We start from the raw sequence: 22206 nt of genomic DNA, 5'->3' as shown, positions 1-22206 counted from the left end.
GCTAGTCCAAATGGTAGGACTCGGGATTGGTAATGTTGTGTTCCCACTACAAATCGTAGGTATCTGCGATGTTGTGGGGAAATGGGTATGTGAGCGTAGGCATCTTGAAGATCCAGAGAACAGAGACAATCTCTTTGGTGTAGTAAGGGAAGGATGGTTCCCAAGGATACCATCCGGAACTTTTCTTTTTGAAGAAATTTGTTGAGATTGCGAAGGTCTAGTATGGGCACAGACATCCTGTTTTCTTTGGAATTAGGAAATAGCAGGAATAGAACCCTCTGCCTTGTTGAGACCAGGGGACAGGTTCGACAGCCCTGGTAGCAAGCAGGGAAGATCATTCTAGTTGAAGTTGAGATGTTACGACGTTGGCCATCCAGTGTGGAGTGGGTGGGGAATCCGGGGGTATCGTGGTGAATTTGAGATGGTATCCCCGGTTCAGAATGGCTAACACCCATTGATCTGTGGTAATGAGGCTCCAATGGTGTATAAAGTAATGGAGCCGGCCTCCAACAGGAAGGTGGATGTTTGGATTAATGAAAAAAGTTCTGCTCTCTGGAGATGTGCTCAAAAACCAGATGCAGGCCCAGTCTGCGGAGATGGCTGAGTTTTTGTTTGCTTTGTCTGACGTGGACATCCTCTTTGAGGTGGACAGAAAGGACGGGTACTGGATGCTGGCAGTTAGTACCTACGAGGCCTATAAAAAGGCCTTCTGGTGTCCCTTCTGGTGGGTCTCCTCACTGAGGATGGTTGGTCAGGTGGCAACTTGGAAAGCTGGCGGAGTGTTTCATGGTGTTCTTTTAATTGGGAGATGGTGTCTTGAATCTTTTCTCCAAAGAGATTGTTTCCAGTGCATGAGAGATTCGCTAGTCTTTCCTGGACTTCTGATCTTAAATCCGAAGCCTTCAGCCAGGCCCACCTTCGTGCACTGATCCCAACAGCAGACATATGAGAAGAGGCTTCAAAAGAGTCATAGGCTGCTCGTACTTCATGCTTGCCTGACTCCATACCTTTCTGAACAAGGACATTGAGTGCTATTTGTTGCTGCTGAGGAACATTATCAGCCATGTCCTGTACTTGCTTCCATAGATTTAGTTGACATTGCATCATATATAATTGATATGCTGCAATATGGGACACAAGCATGGACTCCTGGAAGATCTTTCATCCTAATCCACACATAAATTTTTTATCTTTTCCTGGAGGGGCAGAAGAGTGAGGCTTTTGCTTCCTTGCTATTTTCTGTGCTGATTCTATGATGACTGACTGGTAGGGCAGTTGTGGTTTATGAAAACCTGGTGTATGTTGTACCAGGTACGTTGCATCTGTCCATCTGTTAACTGGAGGCATAGAACAGGGATGCACCCATAAATGGTTTTGAAGATCTAGGAGCACTTCATGGATTGGAATGGACATGACCTCCTTTGGTGCATGTACAAACTGGAAAACCTCAAGGGTCTTATGTCTGGTGTCTTCTTCAGTCTCCAGCTCAAAGGGAATGATATCTGCCATCTCTTTGATAAAATTTGCAAAAGAAAGGTCCTCTGGTGGGGACTTCCTTCTTTCTTCTGGTGAAAAAAGCTCAGATACAAGGTCTTCTGTATCCATGTCTGTGTCAACGTCCTCCCACGGGCTGTAGTGGGGTTGGAAACGTGACCCAGATGGATCCAGTGAGTCCTATGGATGAGGGTGCTTTGGCATCGATGTAGATCTCGATGATTTTCCTGGAATATGTTTTGGCATCGATGGAGGCAAAAAAGGCATCGATGGAGAATCAGATGGCATCGACGACACCGATGGCGTACATCGCTTGATGGACCAGGATGAGAAGGTATCGACGGATCAGGAATCAGCATCAAAGGCTTCTGGGGTTTTTGCAAACCCGATGGACCTGGTAAGGGATCGGAGTCCCCTTCATCTTCTTCCGATGAACCTGGTATATGTATAGCTGGAAGCATCGGTGGATCCTTTGGCACTGATGGCAGGGATGGAGTCATCGGAGGATCCATCGACAGTGGAGATGTAGGCTGTGGGAAAACACCGATTAAGGCATCGAGTCTGCTGAGCAGAAGAGCCAGTACTAGCAGTTCCGGTGTCAGTGTCGGTGGAGGTTGTAATCTTTGAAAAACCTAGGTGACAGCCTGCTGAATCATGGAAGTCACTTCTTCCCTGGAAACTGAAACTGTGTCTACTGGCACAGGGGAAGGAAAGACAGGTGCTAACGGCTCTTCCACATTTGGTTGTAGTGGTACAGACTAACACTGATGCCAGTGGAGAGCACCTCAGTGTCTCAGGTACAGAGGGGCATGGCGGCTCTTGTACCCAGACCCGCTTCGTCATCAGCTTGATGTCCATCCATGCCGATGCAGTAACCGGTGCTCCTGTTGGGAGACGGATGTTCACCAGATCTTTTCTTTCCTCGATGTTTTTCAGAGGAGGCAGTAATTTTCTTTGGTGACGACTGTGAAGACATCAATGGAGTGGTGTTTTTGAAAAGTACCTGCATTTTGCCTAGCCGGGCATGCCTGCCCTTTGGTGTCATTTGAACACAGGTAGAACATGCTCGGACATCGTGGCCTGATCCCAGGCAAAATACACAGATGTCATGCGGATCTGTTATGGACATCGTTCAGAGACAACTCAGACATTTTTTAAAACCAGTGGCCATGTTTGAAAATAAGGCCGGGCAATGGTCGATGGCCTGTGGATACCAAGAGAGGTAACAGGAACTGACAAAAAATGCCGACAAATTTAGTACTCACCAAATGAGATGTTGAAGGGAGACCCGAATATGGTGTTTTATGACAGAATTAATACATTTTTCCATAAGTAAAATTAGTGAGAAAAACTCACAGAGTTCCTGTTACGCGAGGCTTATAGCAACGTGGATAAAAAGAGACTGAAGGGAGATCCCCTGTGGCTGCAGGGATCATGTCATGCTGGGCATGCTCTGTGGGCTCAGTGTGCCAGTCAAAAGTTTCTAGAAACTTTGACAGAAGTTTTCCGTAATAAGGCTCCATCGATGATGTCACCCATATGTGAGGGTCCTGGGATAACCAACAAAATAAGGAACATTTTTTTTTTTACCAGAGTAGAACCCATGGTGAATCATATCAAAACTAGAGAGCAGTAATGACTCTGTACTATGACATAGGCAGAACCCAAATTTGGAACTATCCAGGAGATTGTAATGGACTAGATATTCTTGGAGCTTAGTATGGACAACCTTCTCGATAACATTTGAAATGTCAACTTGATTAATAGCAAGTAATGGATTTCTCCTCCAAGAACTTATCCAAACCTTTCTTAAACCCAGCTACCCTAACTGGACTAACCACATCCCATGGCAACAAATTCCAGAGTTTAATTGTAAGTTGAGTGAAAAATAATTTTCTCTGATTAGTTTTAAATGTGCTACATGCTAGCTTCATGGAATGTCCCCTAGTCCTTCTAATATCCGAAAGAGTAAATAACCATTTCACATTTACCTGTTCTAGACCTCTCATGATTTTAAAGACCTCTATCATATCCCCCCCAGCCATCTCAGCAAAGATGCATTAACAATCTTGGTGTGAAATGGACCTACTTCTGAGTGCAGTACTTTAATCAAGGCCATAGAGCAGGCCTTGATTAAATGAACAGAAATTATCTTTCATGTGTCACAAAACTGCAGTGATTTCAACACACAATGCAGGAGAAAAAGAATGCCATGAGCCACTAGAAAAAGGACAACTCCGCAATGAAAAGTACCACAGGGTTTGGAAAGGAGTCCATTATTTGAGCAATCTTTAAGGTGAAAAATGAGGCAAACCTTTTAGATAAAGATAGCGGTGGCTCCAAAGAGTAACTAGATGGTAGGGTGACGAGAGTGTGAACTAATCTAAACAGTTTACGAGGTTGTGAAGCAGCAGCAGAGAACCTGAATGTTGACCAAGAGTGTTTGACAAGATCCATGCTGTCCTTATAATCTATAAGTTTGGACAGGTAGACGGCAAGATGTGCCTCTGACTTCTTTTTCAGCCAGCGATGTTTGGAGGTACGAAGTTCGCATTTCAAGCTCGTAAGAAAAGGTGAATATCAAGGAACGGGTTTACATCTGTGGGCAAAAACCACTCTCATTAGTCCTAAAATATCCAAAGAAGAATGGAGAGTTGACTGTCAGAGATTAGTTAACCTATCAATATCTGACAAACAAGGATCAGCAAGGGTAGGGATTCACCGAAAATGCAACTGGTCCAAGTCAATAGGTGGACATAGCAGAATTTTGGATGCAGGCACGCAATTATGAAAAGCATTAACCTTCTGTTTAATTGTACAGGACAATAAAAAGTGGTCAGATGTTATCACTTTTGAATGACCTATTTTTGCTATTGATTCCTCAGTGGGGCAGGGCCAAATAAATAATGACATAAAGAACTCCATTTCAATGGACATATACAATGTGCTGGAATAGCTAAAGATTTTTCCCGGTTGGCAGTTGGGGCTTGCTAGGGTATGCCACTCACTACCCTGGCTTCTATGGGCTGGGAGGCCATTTGCTATATGTCAGTGGGGCAGCACTGATTTCATCTCTGTGGTTGTCATGCTGAGGAAGGCTCATTCTCAGGGAGAAGGAAGACCATAACTGCTGTACAATCCTGAGCCTGCATTCCCTTTAGAGACTAATTTTACAATGTTTCCTGTTTTGTCTTCATGTATATATGAGTTGGCAGGAAGTCAGTTTCCTACCTGGACAGAGCTCTTGGAGTGCTGAGTAAGAGTGGCATGGATGTTCTCTCTGTAGAAGGAGTTGAAGACTAAAACAACCAAGGTGTGCCCCAAATTGCATAAAGAGAACAGCCACATCCAGCTATGTGACAGGAAGATAGATCCCAGAGTAAGTGTAAGATCCAACATACTGCAAAAGCCATGAATTCATGCTATATAACTGTAGAGAAATCCCAATTCTTGCTAACAGCTGATGGACTCTCTGATGTCAGAAAAATGGACATTGGCCTGAATGGCTATCTGCAGCCAAACTGAGATGAGAGACTGCAGTTTATGTGTATGTGACTAGCTTGACAAATTTACAGGCCCTGCCAGCCTGAAAAGAACCATGTGAGGGCATGATAAAACATAAGGACAATTGGTGCTCTGTGAGTATATGCAGCCAGAATACTAGGGGCCTCTTTTCATGACTCTGGGACCAATCCCAGAGCAGGACTTATCAGTTCACTGTCAAATATGAACAACTGATAGTTATCATGCTAATCCCTCTCTGAACTTGGCAAAAGAAACAAAGGACTCTGAAAAGCATGTGAAGCCGCAGCTCATCAAAACCTTAACTGTGTATTCACCTGACTATGCACAAAGCTGCTGAATTATGCATAGGTGAGCCCTTAAAAGCAGCAGAGAACCACCACTCAGGTTGCCAGTCTATTGTGGCCCATTCAGAAGAAGAAGACGACCCATTTGAGTGCTGCCTCTGCCTCCCCCCTATACCTGGGCTGAGAGAAAGACTGATCTCTTCCAAGGCATCCTTGAGTAGAGGAGCTGATCATACCTTGCTGCTGGCCAGTGATAAGGTGAATCCCTTCTCAGCTCTGGACACCCTTCCCCGGGGGACTGATCTTACCACCGCAGAGTCTGGAGGCCAATTCACAGAGAACAGATTGCACTGCATGTCCGCTACACTGGTAAGAAACTAAGGGGTAGATTTTTTAAAAAAGCGCGTTCGCGTACTTTTGTTGGCGCACCATGCGCCAACAAAAGTACGCTGGATTTTATAAAATACGCGCATAGCCGCGCGTATCTTATAAAATCCTGGATCGGTGCGCGCAAGGCTGCTGATTTTGGGCAGCTGGCGCGCGCCAAGCCGCGCAGCCTGCCTCCGTTCCCTCCGAGGCCACTCCGAAATCGGAGCGGCCTCGGAGGGAGCTTTCTTTCGCCCTCCCCTCACCTTCCCCTCACCTTCCCCTCCCTTCCGCTACCTAACCCACCCCCCCGGCCCTATCTAAACCCCCCCTACCTTTATCCATGGATTTACGCCTCCCGGAGGGAGACGTAAATCCACGCGCACCAGCGGGCTGCTGGCGCGCCGAGACCCGACCCGGGGGCAGTTCCAGAGGGCGAGGCCATGCCCCCGGAACGCTCCGGGCCAAAACCACGCCCCCGGGCCCGCCCCAGAAACGCCACGCCCCGCCCCCGACACGCCGCATCGTTCGGCCCCGCCCCCGACACGCCCCCGACACACCCCCTTCAGAAAACCCCGGGACCTACGCTCGTCCCGGGGCTCTGCGCGTGCCAGCGGCCTATGCAAAATAGGCACGCCAGCGCGCAAGGCCCTGCTTGCGTTAATCTGGGCGGATTTACGCGAGCAGGGCTTTTAAAATCCGCCCGTAAGGGTTCTAATCTCAATACCTATCAATGGGACAGAAATTAGGTTTTTTAGCTCTTGTATGCAAGTCTATTCTAGGGGGTGTGATGCTAGCATTAACTCTGTAATCTCTAGAATTTGTTGCCAGGGGATGTGGTTAGTGCAGTTAGTGTAGCTGGGTTTAAAAAAGGATTGGATAAGTAATTGGAGAAGAAGTCTATTACCTGCTATTAATTAAGCTGATTTAGAAAATAGCCACGGCTATTACTAGCAACAGTAACATGGGATAGACTTAGTTTTTGGGAACTTGCCAGGTTCTTATGGCCTGGATTGGCCACTGTTGGAGACAGGATGTTGGGTTTGATGGAGCCTTGGTCTGACCTAGTATGGCATGTTATGTTCTCATAAACTGGATGATAAGTAAGCAGCAATAATCTAATTGTTTATGTGTTTACTGATGAAGGATTATGACTAGCCCTGTGTAATTAAGAAATAAAGCATTACTCAGACAAACATTTTTATCAGTTTTCTATGCAGAAAGACAAAAGGGATCCCTGGTGAATAAGAAGGGTAGCTACAGAGTAAATAAACCATAACTCCCCTAACAAGGAGAAAATTCCCCTGTAGCATAGACGAAACTGGACTCAGAAAGAAGGTGATATCTATGTACCACTGGGGAGAGAAGCACGTTTATCCTCTTTGCTGGTAAGGTGCTGGAAAACCTGAGCTAAATGAATAAAATATCACAGCACACACTTCCAGTATACCATTAGTTTGTATAAGAAATTTTGCTAAAAGCTAGAGGAATTTCTCACAGAGTTTCTAGTATAAGATAAAACATCTTTGTACCAGTACTTCTTTTCAATGTTCTATAGACAAAACTTTGCATATATCATGGCTTCACAAACCTGTCCTGGGGACTTCACAGCCAGTCAGATTTTCAGAATATCCACAAGGAATATGCATGAGATAAATTTGCATATCATGGAGACTCAGCATATGCAAATTTATATAGTGCATATTCATTGTGGATATTCTGAAAACCATCTCACTGTGGGTCCTCAGACAGGTATGGGAAGCCTGGGGTATATTCTGGACCTGTTTCCCAGAGACGTTTCTCCACTATCAGAGTTGGGAATCAGTGAAAATTAATTATCATCCACAGTATTTCAATTTTTCTTCCAGCAGGACTTTTGGTGGTGATATCTAAGTTCTATGAGCTAGCATACTGACCAGGTCATTCATCAAAATGCATGTGATAAAACTCACAACACATGCAAATGGGAGGAGACTAATGCAGGATTTAACTACACCTTTTTTCTGTGCATTACTGGAAAGAGAGACAGAGACTCTGTATAGAGTCAGTGTAACATACTACATATACCACTGTAAGAGGGTACACTTTCAACTCGAGGCAGGTTTGGAGGGGTGCTTTTACATACCCTGTCAGAGGAATTAACTGCAAATTAAATATGACTGCTGCTTTGCAGTAATCAACTCCTCTTGTTGGTACCTTTAATTGATTAAATGATAGAAATTCATCAGTCATATCTAATTTGCAGTTAATTCCTATGACTGTGTATGTAAAAGCACCCCCCAAAATCCACCCCCACCCCCAAACCTGCCCCAAAATGAACATGAGCCTTCTTTCAGTGGTATATATTATATAGCATGTCACATTAACTCTATACATAGTCTCTTCTCTCCTGCAGATGTGCATTAAAAACAAATAATGTGATGCGGTAACTCTAAAGTTTTCTTAACCATGCCCATTTTTTTTAATCACAGGTGCTATTTCCACTACATTTATAGCATTTTCATGAATCTAGGAGTGAATGACTTTACCCACAGCCTGCTACAAACTGGTTTTAGCCTGCAACACAGCCTATTCAATAAATGGAAATCTCAATTTTCATTTATAAACACCTGCGTTTCCTTATGTTACAACCGGTTCATTAAGGTGTCATGCATTTTTTTTTACATATTTGAAGTGAACTGATGTGTTACAATTACCTTCTTTCCCACCTCTCCCCAACTAGCACCACCTGGATTTGTTGCCCTATAAAGTAAAAAGTATTGTTTCTACATTTGAGAAGCGGTGTGTTAAGAACATAAGAACATGCCATACTGGGTCAGACCAAGGGTCCATCAAGCCCAGCATCCTGTTTCCAACAGTGGCCAATCCAGGCCATAAGAACCTAGCAAGTACCCAAAAACTAAGTCTATTCCATGTTACCGTTGCTAGAAATAGTGGTGGTTATTATCTAAGTCAACTTAATTAATAGCAGGTAATGGACTTCTCCTCCAAGAACTTATCCAATCCTTTTTTAAACACAGCTATACTTACTGCACTAACCACATCTTCTGGCAACAAATTTCAGAGTTTAATTGTGCGTTGAGTAAAAAAGAACTTTCTCCGATTAGTTTTAAATGTGCCCCATGCTAACTTCATGGAGTGCCCCCTAGTCTTTCTATTATCCGAAAGAGTAAATAACCGATTCACATCTACCCATTCTAGACCTCTAATGATTTTAAACATCTCTATCATATCCCCCCTCAGCCGTCTCTTCTCCAAGCTGAAAAGTCCTAACCTCTTTAGTCTTTCCTCATAGGGGAGCTGTTCCATTCCCTTTATCATTTTGGTCACCCTTCTCTGTACCTTCTCCATCACAATTATATCTTTTTTGAGATGTGGCGACCAGAATTGTACACAGTATTCAAGGTGGGGTCTCACCATGGAGCGATACAGAGGCATTATGACATTTTCCGTTTTATTCACCATTCCCTTTCTAATAATTCCCAACATTCTGTTTGCATTTTTGACTGCCGCAGCACACTGAACTGACAATTTCAATGTGTTATCCACTATGATGCCTAGATCTCTTTCTTGGGTAGTAGCACCTAATATGGAACCTAACATTGTGTAACTATAGCATGGGTTATTTTTCCCTATATGCATCACCTTGCACTTGTCCACATTAAATTTCATCTGCCATGTTGTTATTATATTTGTAAGATAACGTAAAGGAAAGGAAGAAAAAGGGTTGGGGATGGCTGGGTAAAATACGTACATATTGGGGACAGGTGTGGCATTTGAGCAAGAGGCCCTGAAAATGCATATTTTCTTGCCCTCAAAGATAAACAACCATGTATCTGTATTCAAGTCTATTATATCTAGGTTTCTCTCCTTTGGCTCTATACATTTATCTGGAGGGGGAATAAGATATATAAACTGCCTTGCTACATAATTAGGAGGCAAAGCTTCCCCTTGCTATTTCCTTCTCCCTTATCCATGGATTAGTCGGCTTGGCTGGGATTTAGCATTTTTGGGTCTGGTTGTGGCCAATGGGAGCTGCTGACATCATCTGGTCATGGGTACATATCACCAGCACATCAAGGGCTGTATAGCATGCCATGTCTGTCACCTAGAAGAGGTTCCATGCACCTGGAGGAAGTGCTTAGTGCTTACCCACCTCGCTGGTGAGTCAGTACTGCTCTGGGGCAGAGTTATTGGATGTATCTGTGCACTTTGCTGCAGCATCCGCCCATTTTACGGAGTAATTTGAAATAACCAGATGCTGCTCATTAATTCACATAAGCAATTCTTTCAATTAATTATGAGAACCTTTAACGGACAGCATATACTCTTAAAAAAGATAGAAATGAGGATAATCATGTTCAAGGCAGGCATACAATTATTTTAGCCCAAGTCCCTTTTTAAAATCATAGTTCCAAATACTACCTTAGATCTTTATTAAAACTATTTTTTGAACTGCAAAAATAAAGTGCCACAGTTCAGTACCTCTCAATGTCCTTATAAAATGCTACAATAAAGTGCACAATTTCAGTATTTTCCAATGTGCTTATATATGGATCACCAGACATGATATCATGTTTCATGATCTGCTTCAGGGACATGGAGAATATTCAGTAGTATCAACTTTGCAGTGAAACGCTGTTGGTGAAAGCTGTACGCATTTATAATCTTTTCAATATAAGACTGAGGATTCTGTAGGATTATTTATAACAACTAGAACTATATAGTTCAAACTCCACATTTCAGTGGTTAAAGATTATAAAAATCAGTAATTTGAAGGAATTAAAATATTTTGTTGAGAGTCATAACATGAGTAACAGGAGCATGACCTCTCCGTGCATCCACCCTTTTACAATAATCACCCAACACACAAAAAATGCAGTGTCAGCTACATGGGAATCAAATAGGCCGCAGCTTTATTATTGAACAATGTATCAATTAGCCCAAGCCAAACAGCAATACCAAATAACAATCCCTGGCATCATCCGGCATGCACCCAGCAAGACAAACACACCCCCATGCCACCCGGCCTGCTGGCTATTGGTAGCTCTAAGACATCTGATAGGACAGCCCCTGCCTCAGTACAACAAGGAACAACTGCACCCAATTGCTCCAGCCCAAGACCCAACCATACCATCAAGTCAGCAAAACCTTCAGCATACCGCAGAAACTTTAATCCAGTTTGGCTAACCCACTTACCACCCCTCTGCAACAACCAATACCCCATAAACATAACATCTACCAAGAAGAGCAGGTGGGAGGGATGCAGCTCATCGACAGAAAGAAAGCAGGCAAGTAACTCTGTTGTGCCTCCTGCCCACTGACTCCCACAAACTCTTCCCTTTTCTCTTGGATCCTAGCGCCCCTTAGACAATCAGCCTGCCAAATCTACCCCGCTGATATATACATTTCCCGCCATACAACCAAACCCTAACTGGCACACTACTCTAACAGAACCCCATTCCTCAGGCACCCACCACCCCCTCCCTGAGCTACCCAAAGGTCAAGCCTGGCACCCACGTTATCCTGGGCAGCCAGGCACTCCGTCCTGGTCGCCCTTCACTAAGTATTCACTGGTATTTTTTATAAGCATTTAGAAAAGTGAAAAATTAACAATATTGCCTTTAGCCAGGCCAATCTGTGGATTTGGATGGTAGTGAAGTATATTACAAACTATGTTTTGTATCATTTTGTGGAAGAAAATACTCAAAACTTGAATTATTGGGTAACAGTGAGAAATAAAAAGTTTGTTTCTGTGTGATTCTGGGATAAAGACATAGGTTCATGATAGTATAGATTAAGAAGCCATTCATGTCATTTCACTTGGAACCTACCGTATTTGATAGCTAGGGCTGTAATCCACAGCATCACTAGTCTCTTCTTATCTCTGCCTCCTGCTCTTCTTCACTGCTATAATTTAATGTTGTCTCTTACCTTATAAACTGTTCCAAAGGCACCCGAGCCAAGGACCTTAATACGCTTCAGATCTGTTTCTTTGAGGATGCGCAGTTGTGCCTGGTTGGGGGCTGTGCCACTTGGGGTCAAGGGTTCCACCAACTGTAATACAAGCCCAATAAGATTATATGCATAAAGATTAGCCTTCCGTTTTAAAAACAGAATACTGTATAATAAAAACATAGATATTATATTGGTTATTCTACACATACAAGACATTAAAGAAGATAAAATATGCAGATATTGACTATTTTCAAATATTCTTTGTTAAAAAAAAACAAACAAAACTAGATGCTTTTTGACAATTCTTTTGCCTCTAAAGTGAGCTGAGTTACAAGAATAGATTCATTAATCTAAGACGTACGCTAGTATCGGTAAAATTAGATACTTTCTTAAAAAAATGAAATAATTCCTTGGGGGTAAAGTGCTGCTCACTGGATAGAGGCACTGCCCTGGCAAACGTCAGCATGATAGTGATTGCTAGTGATGCATCTGTAGTGTTCCACAAAAAAGGACTATTTATTGATGTTAGGATCTGTGAATTTATTTTTCCTGAATAACTGCAAATAGCCTCACTTGGGCCTTTTATGAAATGTCAGCTTAACTACCTATGGAAACTTTCTACTTTTAACCATTCATGGAGTAAATATATTAAAGTACTGGGACTTGTTTTTGGAAGCTATAATATAAGGGTACCTGGACCATCTGTCTTCCACCACAACCATTCTTTCACACATATAAGTGCCATCAACAAAATACAGACAAACTGTTGGAGGTCGAAGGCTGCAGCTTTATTATAACATAGTATCCAAGCCATATACTACACAAATTCACGTCACCACTATACTAGATCATTGTAGAAATGACTATTCTTTGGTCCCTTATGCTTTACGGCTGATTTACTATGCTTAGTGGGTTGTGCTTGTCTGATTTTTTATGATTGGTTAACACTTTTCAGCACTCATATTGAAAGCCTTCCTCCTGCAAAGCTTTCTGATTTGGTTTTGGGTATGTTGAAGACTTTATACCTGTGGTACAATGATTTCTAGAAATGTAATAGGGGTCTTCCTATTTTCAAAAGGCCCGGTGACGCGCGTAAAGTCCCGGGACGCGTGTAAGTCCCGGGGCTTTTCTGAATGGGCGGGATGAGAGCGGGACGGGGGTGGGGCGGACGATCCGGGGGTGTGGTGGGGCAGTCTGGGGACAGGGAGGGAGGCGTGGCCGAGGACTCTGGTACAGTGGCTATGCCGAGGGATCTCGCGCCTGCAGTCGCGTTCAAGGTAGGGGTAGGGGAAAGTGGGGGGAAAGGAAATTTCCCTCCGAGGCTGCTCCGATTTTCGAGCGGCCTCGGTGGGAATGGGGAAAGCCAGCTGGTCTCCCCGAGGGCTCGGCGCACGCAAGGTGCACTAGTGTGCACCCACTTGCGCGCGCCAACCCCTGATTTTATAACATGCGTGCGGCTGCATGCGCATGTTATAAAATCAGGTGCACATTTGTGCGCACTGGGTAGCGCGCACAAATGTACACCGCGCGCGTATCTTTTAAAATCTGCCCCTATGGATTTCCAGATGATAGTGCTCCATTGATAAGCTTTCCAGAAATTCTTGACATTGTATACTCAAGTGGTATCAGTTGCCCATGTTCCACTTTTATCTGCACATTTTGTGACAATTGTGAAATATTTTTAAAGAAATGATTTCCAAGTTTTAATGCATGCATTTTTTTCTAGATGGCTAGAAATGGGATTGCTGGGAACAGAACTCAAGGGCCACTTAGCTGAAATCCTGAAGTTGTCTAATCACAACTTTCTCAAATATTTTTTTCCTAAAAATGGAACCTATGTGGCTTCTTTGAGAGGGGACAAACTACAGTTTTCTTAAGTGATACTGCCATATAGCCAAGTCACTGAAGTATTTCTTATGTTGAAATCTGTTTATTAGCAACAATGCACAACAAAACACTGTAAGCTTAACACATATGGTACATATTACGCTCTGCTACATATCACATGCTCATGTAACGCTTACCAGCATTCTTAACTTATGAACCAAACCCAACTGCCCCTCCTCCCAGTCCCTTTCCCCACTCCAATCCCCCCCATATTCCCCCTCCCACCCCCCCTCTGCTGAAAGGACAAAAATGTTTAATACCAAACATATTCTAGTAATCAATATCATTCAGTATTTGGCTTCTAGTTTTGTGTGGTAAGGACCATATGTAAGGCATCCAGGCATCCAATGTCTGTTTTCTAAGCCAAAAAGAAGAGGACTGTTTGCACGAGAGTAGTTCATAGTTAATAAATTGTAGATACTATTACGCCACTGGGTTGTAGAAAGTATATCCTGAAGTCTCTAGAGAAGAATAATAGTCGTAGCTGCTAGGATGAAAACTTTCTTAATCCACAGTTTTTGTTTCATGTTCCCTGAAAAGGAGGGGGGAAATATACCAAATAGTGCTGTTTGGGGAAGAAGAGGTATATGAAGGTCAGCATATTGAAAACCTTTTGTCCAGAAAATCTGGACGTGATCACAGCCCCAAAGAGGAATTCCTTGATTACATTTTAAACACAAATCACCCTCAGTAAATTTGGCTAAGCAAGCCTGATGTTGAGAAATATACAGTCTATAAAAAATGTTATATCACGTTTTTTGCATTTGTACATTACAGGTTATGGAGCGAACAGCGGAAAAACTAGCAACATAATCTGATAATAGAAACTGGGTCTGCAATTCCTGCTGCCTTTAAGCTCATACACTATCCAGGGACCAACTGTTAAATATAAGTGCCATAGTCTTGTAAAAAACAGATATAGAATGTCGGTTATCTCCTCCACATCAAACCAATTCAGGAGAAACTGCCAATTGGGATTGTGAAAGTCAGCAGCATTGAAAGTCTGTGCATAGTGCCAAATATGATAATAGGGGAAAAAAAGTCTTTCATGGATAGGTTAAACCGTGTACACAGGTCCAGTAAGGGGAAAATAGACCCATCATTTTTAAATAATTGGGCAATGATTATTAACCCCTTCGAGTTCCAAGCTTGGAAAGAAGAAGGACCCAATCCCAGAGGAAAAGCCACATTCCCCCGGATAGGCAAAAAACCCATCACCAAGATGTAATGGGTGAAGGAAAAAAAAAAAAGGAAACTTACACCCCAAAATACCAACCAGACTAGCCAGAGTTTGCCAGGATGGGTGGATCATGTGTGCTATGAGGGCCCTCCCCTCCCATCTGACCTCAATGCTGGGAAAAATCATAGAAACTATTGTAAATAATAAAATCACAGAACATATAGAAAGGCACGATTTAATGGGACACAGCCATCATGGATTTACACAATGGAAGTCATGCCTCACCAATCTGCTACCTTTCTTGAAGGGGTTAATAAACATGTGGATAATGGTATCCAGTGGATATAGTGTATTTGAATTTTCAAAGGCATTTGACAAAGTCTCCCATGAGAGACTCCTGAGAAAAATAGAAAGCCATGGGATAGAAGGCATTGTCCTATTATGATTGCAAACTGGTTAAAAGATAGGAAACAGAGAGTAGGAATAACTGGTCAGCTTTTTCAGTGGAAAATGTAAACAATGGAGTGCATCAGGGATCTGCATTGGGATCGGTGCTTTTTAATATATTTATACATGATCTGGGAAAGGGAATGGCAAATGAGATGATCACATTTTCAGCTGACATAAAATTATTCCGAATAGAGAAATCACAAATGGATTGTGAGAAATTGCAGGAAAACTTTGAGAGACTAGGAAATTGTGCATCTAAATGGCAGGTGAAATTTAATGTGGAGAACTGCAAAGTGATGCATACAGGGAAAAATAACCCACACTGTAGTTACACGATCTTCGGTTCCATAATAGGAGTTACAACTGAGGAAAAAGATCAGGTTGTTATTGTGGACAATATTTTGAAATCCTCAGATCAGTGTATGGCAGCAATTGAAAAAGTAAATAGACTGTTAGGAATTAATAGAAAGGAATGGAGAATAAAATGCAGAATGGCATAATACCGCTTTGTCGCTACATGGTGAGCCCACACCTAGAGCACTGAGTACAATTCTGGTAATCACATCTCAAAAATGATATAGCTGGCCTGGAAAAGATACAGAGATTGGAAGCCAAAATGATAAAGGGGATGGAGCAGCTCCTCTATGAGGAAAAGCTAGAGAGGCTAGGGCTGTTGAGCTTGAAGAAGAAGAGACTGCTGAGAGGTGATACAATAGAGGTCTATAAAACCATGAGTGGAATAGAATGGGTAAATATCAATTAATAATTTACTCTTTCAAATAATGCAAAAACTAGGGGACACTCCATGAAGTTAATAAGCAGCACATTGGATAATTACTTTTCACTCAATGCACAATTAAACTCTGGAATTAATGGGCGGGGAATGTGGTAAAGGCAACCATCATAGCTGGATTTAAAAGTGGGTTTGGACACGTTTTCAAAGGAGACTTCCATAAACTGTTACTAAGCAGACAGACTTGGGAAAAGCCACTACTTATCCCTGGGTGCTAACAGCATGGGATTGGGATCCTGTCATAAAATGATAACTGGGATATAGAGCAAAGCAATGCACAGGGCCTAGAAGATCTTTCATTCCCCCCCCCCCCCCCCCCCCCACCACCACTCAGGAAATAATGCATACTTAGACATTTTAACAGCATGGGGAGCTTTGACTGCGAGAACTGGTTTGAGGAGTGGATCCTTGGGGGCCTTTATCCAGGATTATCAGCCCAAGAGTTACATTAACAACTCCACTTTCATATACTTTATGCAAGCTACAGAAAGCTTTTCTCCCCATAAATCCAACTCTCAACAGAAACCCACATATAAGCAGTAGTGAGCTACACATTGTTCCATTTACATCAACTTCAACAATTATGAAACTGCTTCATAAAAACATGATCTAGTCACCAACATTCAATCAATGATCACCATCTTCACCAACTATTGCAATTCCCTCTACCATGGTATTCCACAGCATAGCCTCAAGCGCCATCGACTGTTACAAAACACAGGATCAAGGCTTTTGGCAGGGACCAAGTTTGGTGACCACATGAATCCTATCCAGTTTAAGCTTCATTAACTCCTCAGTGAGAGCAGGATAAAATGTAAAACATTTTGGGGTAGATTTTTAAAGAAGTACGCGCGGGGTACATTTGTGCGTACTACCCGGCGCACACAAATGTGCACCCGATTTTATAACATGCTCGCGCTGCCGCACACATGTTATAAAATCCGGGGTCAATGCACGCAAGGGGGTGCACACTTGTGCACCTTGCTCGTGCCGAGCCCTAGGGGAGCCCCAATGGCTTTCCCCATTCCCTCATAGGCCGAGGCGGAACTTTCCTTCCGCTCCCCCCCCCACCTTCCCCTCCCTTCCCCTATCTAACCCACCCCCCCAGCCCTACCTAAATCCTCCCCCTACCTTTCTTTCAGGACATACACCAGCTACCGGTGCGCCATCCCCCGACACAGCCTCTATGCCAGAGGCCTCGGTCCCGCCCCCGGACCACCCCCGGACTGGCTCTATGCCCATGGCCTCGCCCCTTTTTCAAAGCCCGGGGACGTACGCATGTCCTGGGGCTTGCACGCACCACCAAGCCTATGCAAAATAGGCTTGGCACACACAGGAGGGTTTTTAAAGGGTTACACACGTATATTACGCGTGTAACCCTTTGAAAATCTACCCCTTTGTATTGTCTTCAAATGGGTAAACCATATAGAACTTGTCTCAACTTTTGCCAACATACACTTAAGAATGTAAGAAATGCCATGCTAGAACATTGAGCCAGCATCCTGTCTCCTACAATGGCCAGTCTAGGTAATAAGAACCCAGGAGATCCCAAAAAATAGATGTATTTCTTGTTACTCAAAGGAATAGTAATGGTTTTCTCTAATCTATCTAATAATGTTTTATTGACTTTTCCTCCAAGAACTTGCCCAAACCTGTTTTAAACTTCACTATGCTAATCACTGTGACCTTATCCTCTGGCAACAGATTCCACAGCTTGATTGTGTGCTGTTTGAAAATGGACTTTCTGTGATTTTGTTTCATATCAGCTGGTTGTTAGTTTTATGTAAAATTCCCTTGTTTTAGTTTTATTTGAAGAGTAAATAACCATTTATTTACCTGTTCCATATCACTCATGATTCTATAAAGCTCTATTATGAAACATCTCAGCCATCTCTTTTTCAAGTGAGGAACCCTAACCTATGTAGCCTCTCATCATAAAGGAGCCATTCCAATCCCTTTATCATATTTGTTGCCCTCCTCTGAACCTCTTCCAGTTCCACTATGTGTTTTTTGAAATGGGGCTACCAGAATTGCACTCCATGGATCAATACAGAAGCAATATGATATTTTCTATTTTATTATCTATACATTTTCATATTATTACTAACATTCTATTCTTTTTTTTTTTTACTGCTATACATACTGAGCTGAGGATTTCAATGTATTCTCCAAAAGGACCTCAAGGTTCTTTTCCTGGGTGGTGACTCCTTATAGGAACCCAGAATCATGTACCTGTAGTTGGGATTATTTTCCCTATGTGCATCAGTTTGAACCTTTTTACATTACATTTCATATGTATTAAGATGCCAGGTCTCTTAATCTCACAATTCACTACTGTTTTAACAACACTGAATAATTTTGTCTCATCTTCATATTTAATCACTTCATTTGTTCCATTGTCCAGATCCATTTAGGAATTATTAGGAAGGGAATGGTTAATAAAACAGGAAATGTCATAATGCCTCTATATCGCTTCATGGTGAGACCACACCTTGAATACTGTGTACAATTCTGGTCTCCACATCTCAAAAAAGATATAGTTGCAATGGAGAAGGTACAGAGAAGGGCAACCAAAATGATAAAGGGGATGGAACAGCTCCCCTATGAGGAAAGGCTGAAGAGATTAGGGCTGTTCAGCTTGGAGAAGAGACGGCTGAGAGGGATATGATAGAGGTCGTTAAGATCATGAGAGGTCTTGAATGAGTAGATGTGGATTGGTTATTTACACTTTTGAATAATAGAAGGACTAGGGGGCATTCCATGAAGTTAGCAAGTAGCACATTTAAGACTAATCGGAGACAATTCTTTTTCACTCAACGTACACTAAAGCTCTGGAATTTGTTGCCAGAGGATATGGTTAGTGTAGTTAGTGTAGCTGGGTTCAAAAAATGTTTGGATAAGTTCTTGGAGGAGAAGTCCATTAACGGCTATTAATCAAGTTTACTTAGGGAATAGCCACTGCTATTAATTGCATCAGTAGCATGGGATCTTTTTAGTGTTTGGGTAATTGCCAGGTTCTTGTGGCCTGGTTTGGCCTCTGTTGGAAACAGGATGCTGGGCTTGATGGACCCTTGGTCTGACCCAGATGGCAATTTCTTATGTTCTTATGTTCTTATAAACATGTTAAACAGCACAGGTCTTAGTACCAATTCCTGTGGTACTCCAGTAATGATCTTTTTCCATTTGGAAAAATGACCATTTAGTCCTACCTTCTGTTTCATGTCTTTTAATCAGTTACCAATGCATAATAGAACACTGCTTCCTATCTCATAATTTTTTTAATTTCTTGTGGAATCTCTCATGGGGGACTTTGTCAAATGTCTTTATTTATATATTTATTTATATTTTCCAAAAAAATCTAATAGCTTTGTAAAGCAAGGCTTCCCTTAGCTAAAACCATGTTGACTCTTCCCCATTAAGCCATGTCTATCTCTATAGCCCCTAATATATTTTTTTAAACAGCTTCTACCATTTTGCCAGTCACCAACATCAGGCGTACCAGTCTATATTTTTCAAGATCTGCCCTCAAGCTCTTAGAAAATGCCATACTGGGTCAGACCAAGGGTCCATCAAGCCCAGCATCCTGCTTACAACAGTGGCCAATCCAGGCCACAAGAACCTGGCAAGTACCCAAAAACTAAGTCTATTCTATGTTACCATTGCTAATGGCAGTGACTATTCTCTAGGTGAACTTGATAGCAGGTAATGGACTTCTCCTCCAAGAACTTATCCAATCCTTTTTTAACACAGCTACACTAACTGCACTAACCACATCATCTGGCAACAAATTCCAGAGTTTAATTGTGCGTTGAGTAAAAAAGAACTTTCTCCGATTAGTTTTAAATGTGCCCCATGCTAACTTCATGGAGTGCCCCCTAGTCTTTCTACTATCCGAAAGAGTAAATAACCAATTCACATCTACCCGTTCTAGACCTCTCATGATTTTAAACACCTCTATCGTATCCCCCCTCAGTCATCTCTTCTCCAAGCTGAAAAGTCCTAACTTCTTTAGTCTTTCCTCATAGGGGAGTTGTTCCATTCCCCTTATCATTTTGGTAGCCCTTCTCTGTACCTTCTCCATCGCAATTATATCTTTTTTGAGATGCGGTGACCAGAATTGTACACAGTATTCAAGGTGCGGTCTCACCATGGAGTGATACAGAGGCATTATGACATTTTCCGTTTTATTCACCATTCCCTTTCTAATAATTCCCAACATTCTGTTAGCTTTTTTAAATATAGGCATTATATTGGCTACTTTAAATATAGGCATTATATTGGCTACTTTACAATCTTCAGGTATTGTGACTGTTTTAAAGGATAGTTACAAATTTCTAGTAATAGGTTTGCAATTTCATGTTTCCATGGATGGTATCCAAATCACTAGGATTGGATACCATCCAATCCTAGTGATTTGTTACTCTTTAGTTTGTCAACTTGAAAAGAACATAACAACATAAGAAAAGTGATACTGAGTCAGATCAAATTTAGTACAATATCCTCTCCATGACAGTGGCCAATCACAGAATTTTTTTTTGTTGCTCAAAATGATCACTAAGAAAGAATGTTTCCGATATGGGTATGTCCTCAACATCCTCCTCTGTAAAGATTGAAGTAAACAAGGCATTCAGTTTAAATGCTATAGCTTTGCTCTCCGAGTACCCCTTTTATTCCTCAGTTGTCTAGTGACCAAACTGATTCAATCACAGGCTTTTTGCTTTGAATAAGTTTGAATAAGTTTGAAAAAGTTTTGTTATACATTTTTGCCTCAATGGCAAACTTCTTCTCAAATTCTCCTTTGGTCTGTCTTACTACTGTTTTACATTTAACTTGCTATGACTTAGCCTCTTGTCTATTTTTTCATTTGCATGTGCTTTCTATTTTATGATTTTAACTACCTCTTCCATCTCCCCATTAAACCATGCTAGCAGTTGTTTGGCCATCCTTCAATTTTTTTTAATGCATGGAATACATTTTATCTTGGCTTCAAAGATGGTATATTTAAACAACACTACATGAAAACCTTTGACCTTTGCCAACTCTCATGTTAGATTTCCTATCTAATTTCCTCATCTTATCATAGTTTCTAGGGATGTGCTTTTGCCAAACCTTTTGGTTCAGCCTTCGTTATCGGCCTGTTGTGGGAAATTTCGGTTTCCTTCGGTTCGGACCTTTTTTTTTTTGGCCACCCCGAATTTCGGGGTTAGTACGCACTAACCCCGAAAAACAAAACTCCTTGAAATTTTGGGGAAATTCCCTTCATTTTTCAGGGTGGTCAAACTAGGACGAATTAGACAATTTTGTTGAAATTCTCTAATTCGTCTTAGATGAATGTACATCCCTAATAGTTTCCATTTTTACATTTATATGTTGCTGCAGTAGATTTGCTGAATGCCCTCCCTCCAGTGATAATGTCAAATTCAATTGCCTTATGATCTCTATTGCTAAGCAGCCAAGACAGTACTGGTTTGAAGGAAATTTGGTCCTCCCCTTATATCTTCTCCTTCACTAGCTGCAGAAAGCATAGATTGAATGAGATTTCATGCTTTCAGTTGCTTGGTACCCAACTTGTAAAACAATAGCCCATAGAACTTATGGAAGGAAACCTGCTACACTTCTTTTAAAAATAAAACAAAACTTGGCTACTCTATCAAGCCTCCCTCTAAACTCTGCATCTCTACCCATCTTACTGCTAGGCATCCTTCCTTAACTATGAAAACAGTAATTTACTTTCTTTTTTGCCATGTTTGCTTATCTTATTGATAGGAATCTTCCCAATACCATGATATATCAATGTACACTATGTATTGCTACCTATAGGCTAGATATTTGTACCTATGTGCAGGCGTAGATTTGTGCGCGCAACCCGGCGTGCACATGTTATAAAATCTGAGGTCTGCATGCCCAAGGTTGTGCACACTTGTGCACCTTGCATGCGCCAAGCTCTAGGGGAGCCCCGATGGCTTTCCCCGTTCCCACCGAGGCCGCTTCAAAATCGGAGCAGCCTCAGAGGGAACTTTCCTTCTGCCCCCCCCCCCCCACCTTCCCCTCCTTTCACCTATCTAATCCGCCCCCCAGCCCTACCTAAATCCTCCCCCACCTTTATTTTTTTATTTATGCCTGCCTCCGGCGCACGATCACCAGGCCCAGTGGCAGTGGAGAGGCCTCTGGCCATGCCCACGCCCTGCCCCCAGACCACCCCGCCCTACCCACACCCCGCCCATTTTTCAAGCCCCGGGACTTACACGCATCCCGAGGCTTGCGCGTGT

The 22206-nt window shown here is 42.4% G+C and overlaps 1 protein-coding gene across 4 annotated transcripts in view; it reads right to left on the bottom strand.

Moving 5' to 3' along the window:
* The window catches only part of ERBB4 (erb-b2 receptor tyrosine kinase 4), a 2403189-nt gene that overhangs the window by 491406 nt on the left and 1889577 nt on the right, over positions 1-22206 (bottom strand). For all 4 annotated transcript variants that reach the window (XM_029606129.1, XM_029606130.1, XM_029606131.1 and 1 more), the window contains one exon: positions 11604-11726. In XM_029606129.1, the coding sequence (XP_029461989.1) occupies positions 11604-11726 (123 nt within the window). The remainder of the gene's footprint in view (positions 1-11603; positions 11727-22206) is intronic.

This window comes from Rhinatrema bivittatum, chromosome 6, assembly GCF_901001135.1.
Source record: "Rhinatrema bivittatum chromosome 6, aRhiBiv1.1, whole genome shotgun sequence".
NCBI classification, from domain to species: Eukaryota; Metazoa; Chordata; class Amphibia; order Gymnophiona; family Rhinatrematidae; genus Rhinatrema; species Rhinatrema bivittatum.
The sequence above is the reverse complement of the archived record's forward strand: the minus strand, read 5'-3'. Positions and strand labels throughout refer to the sequence as shown.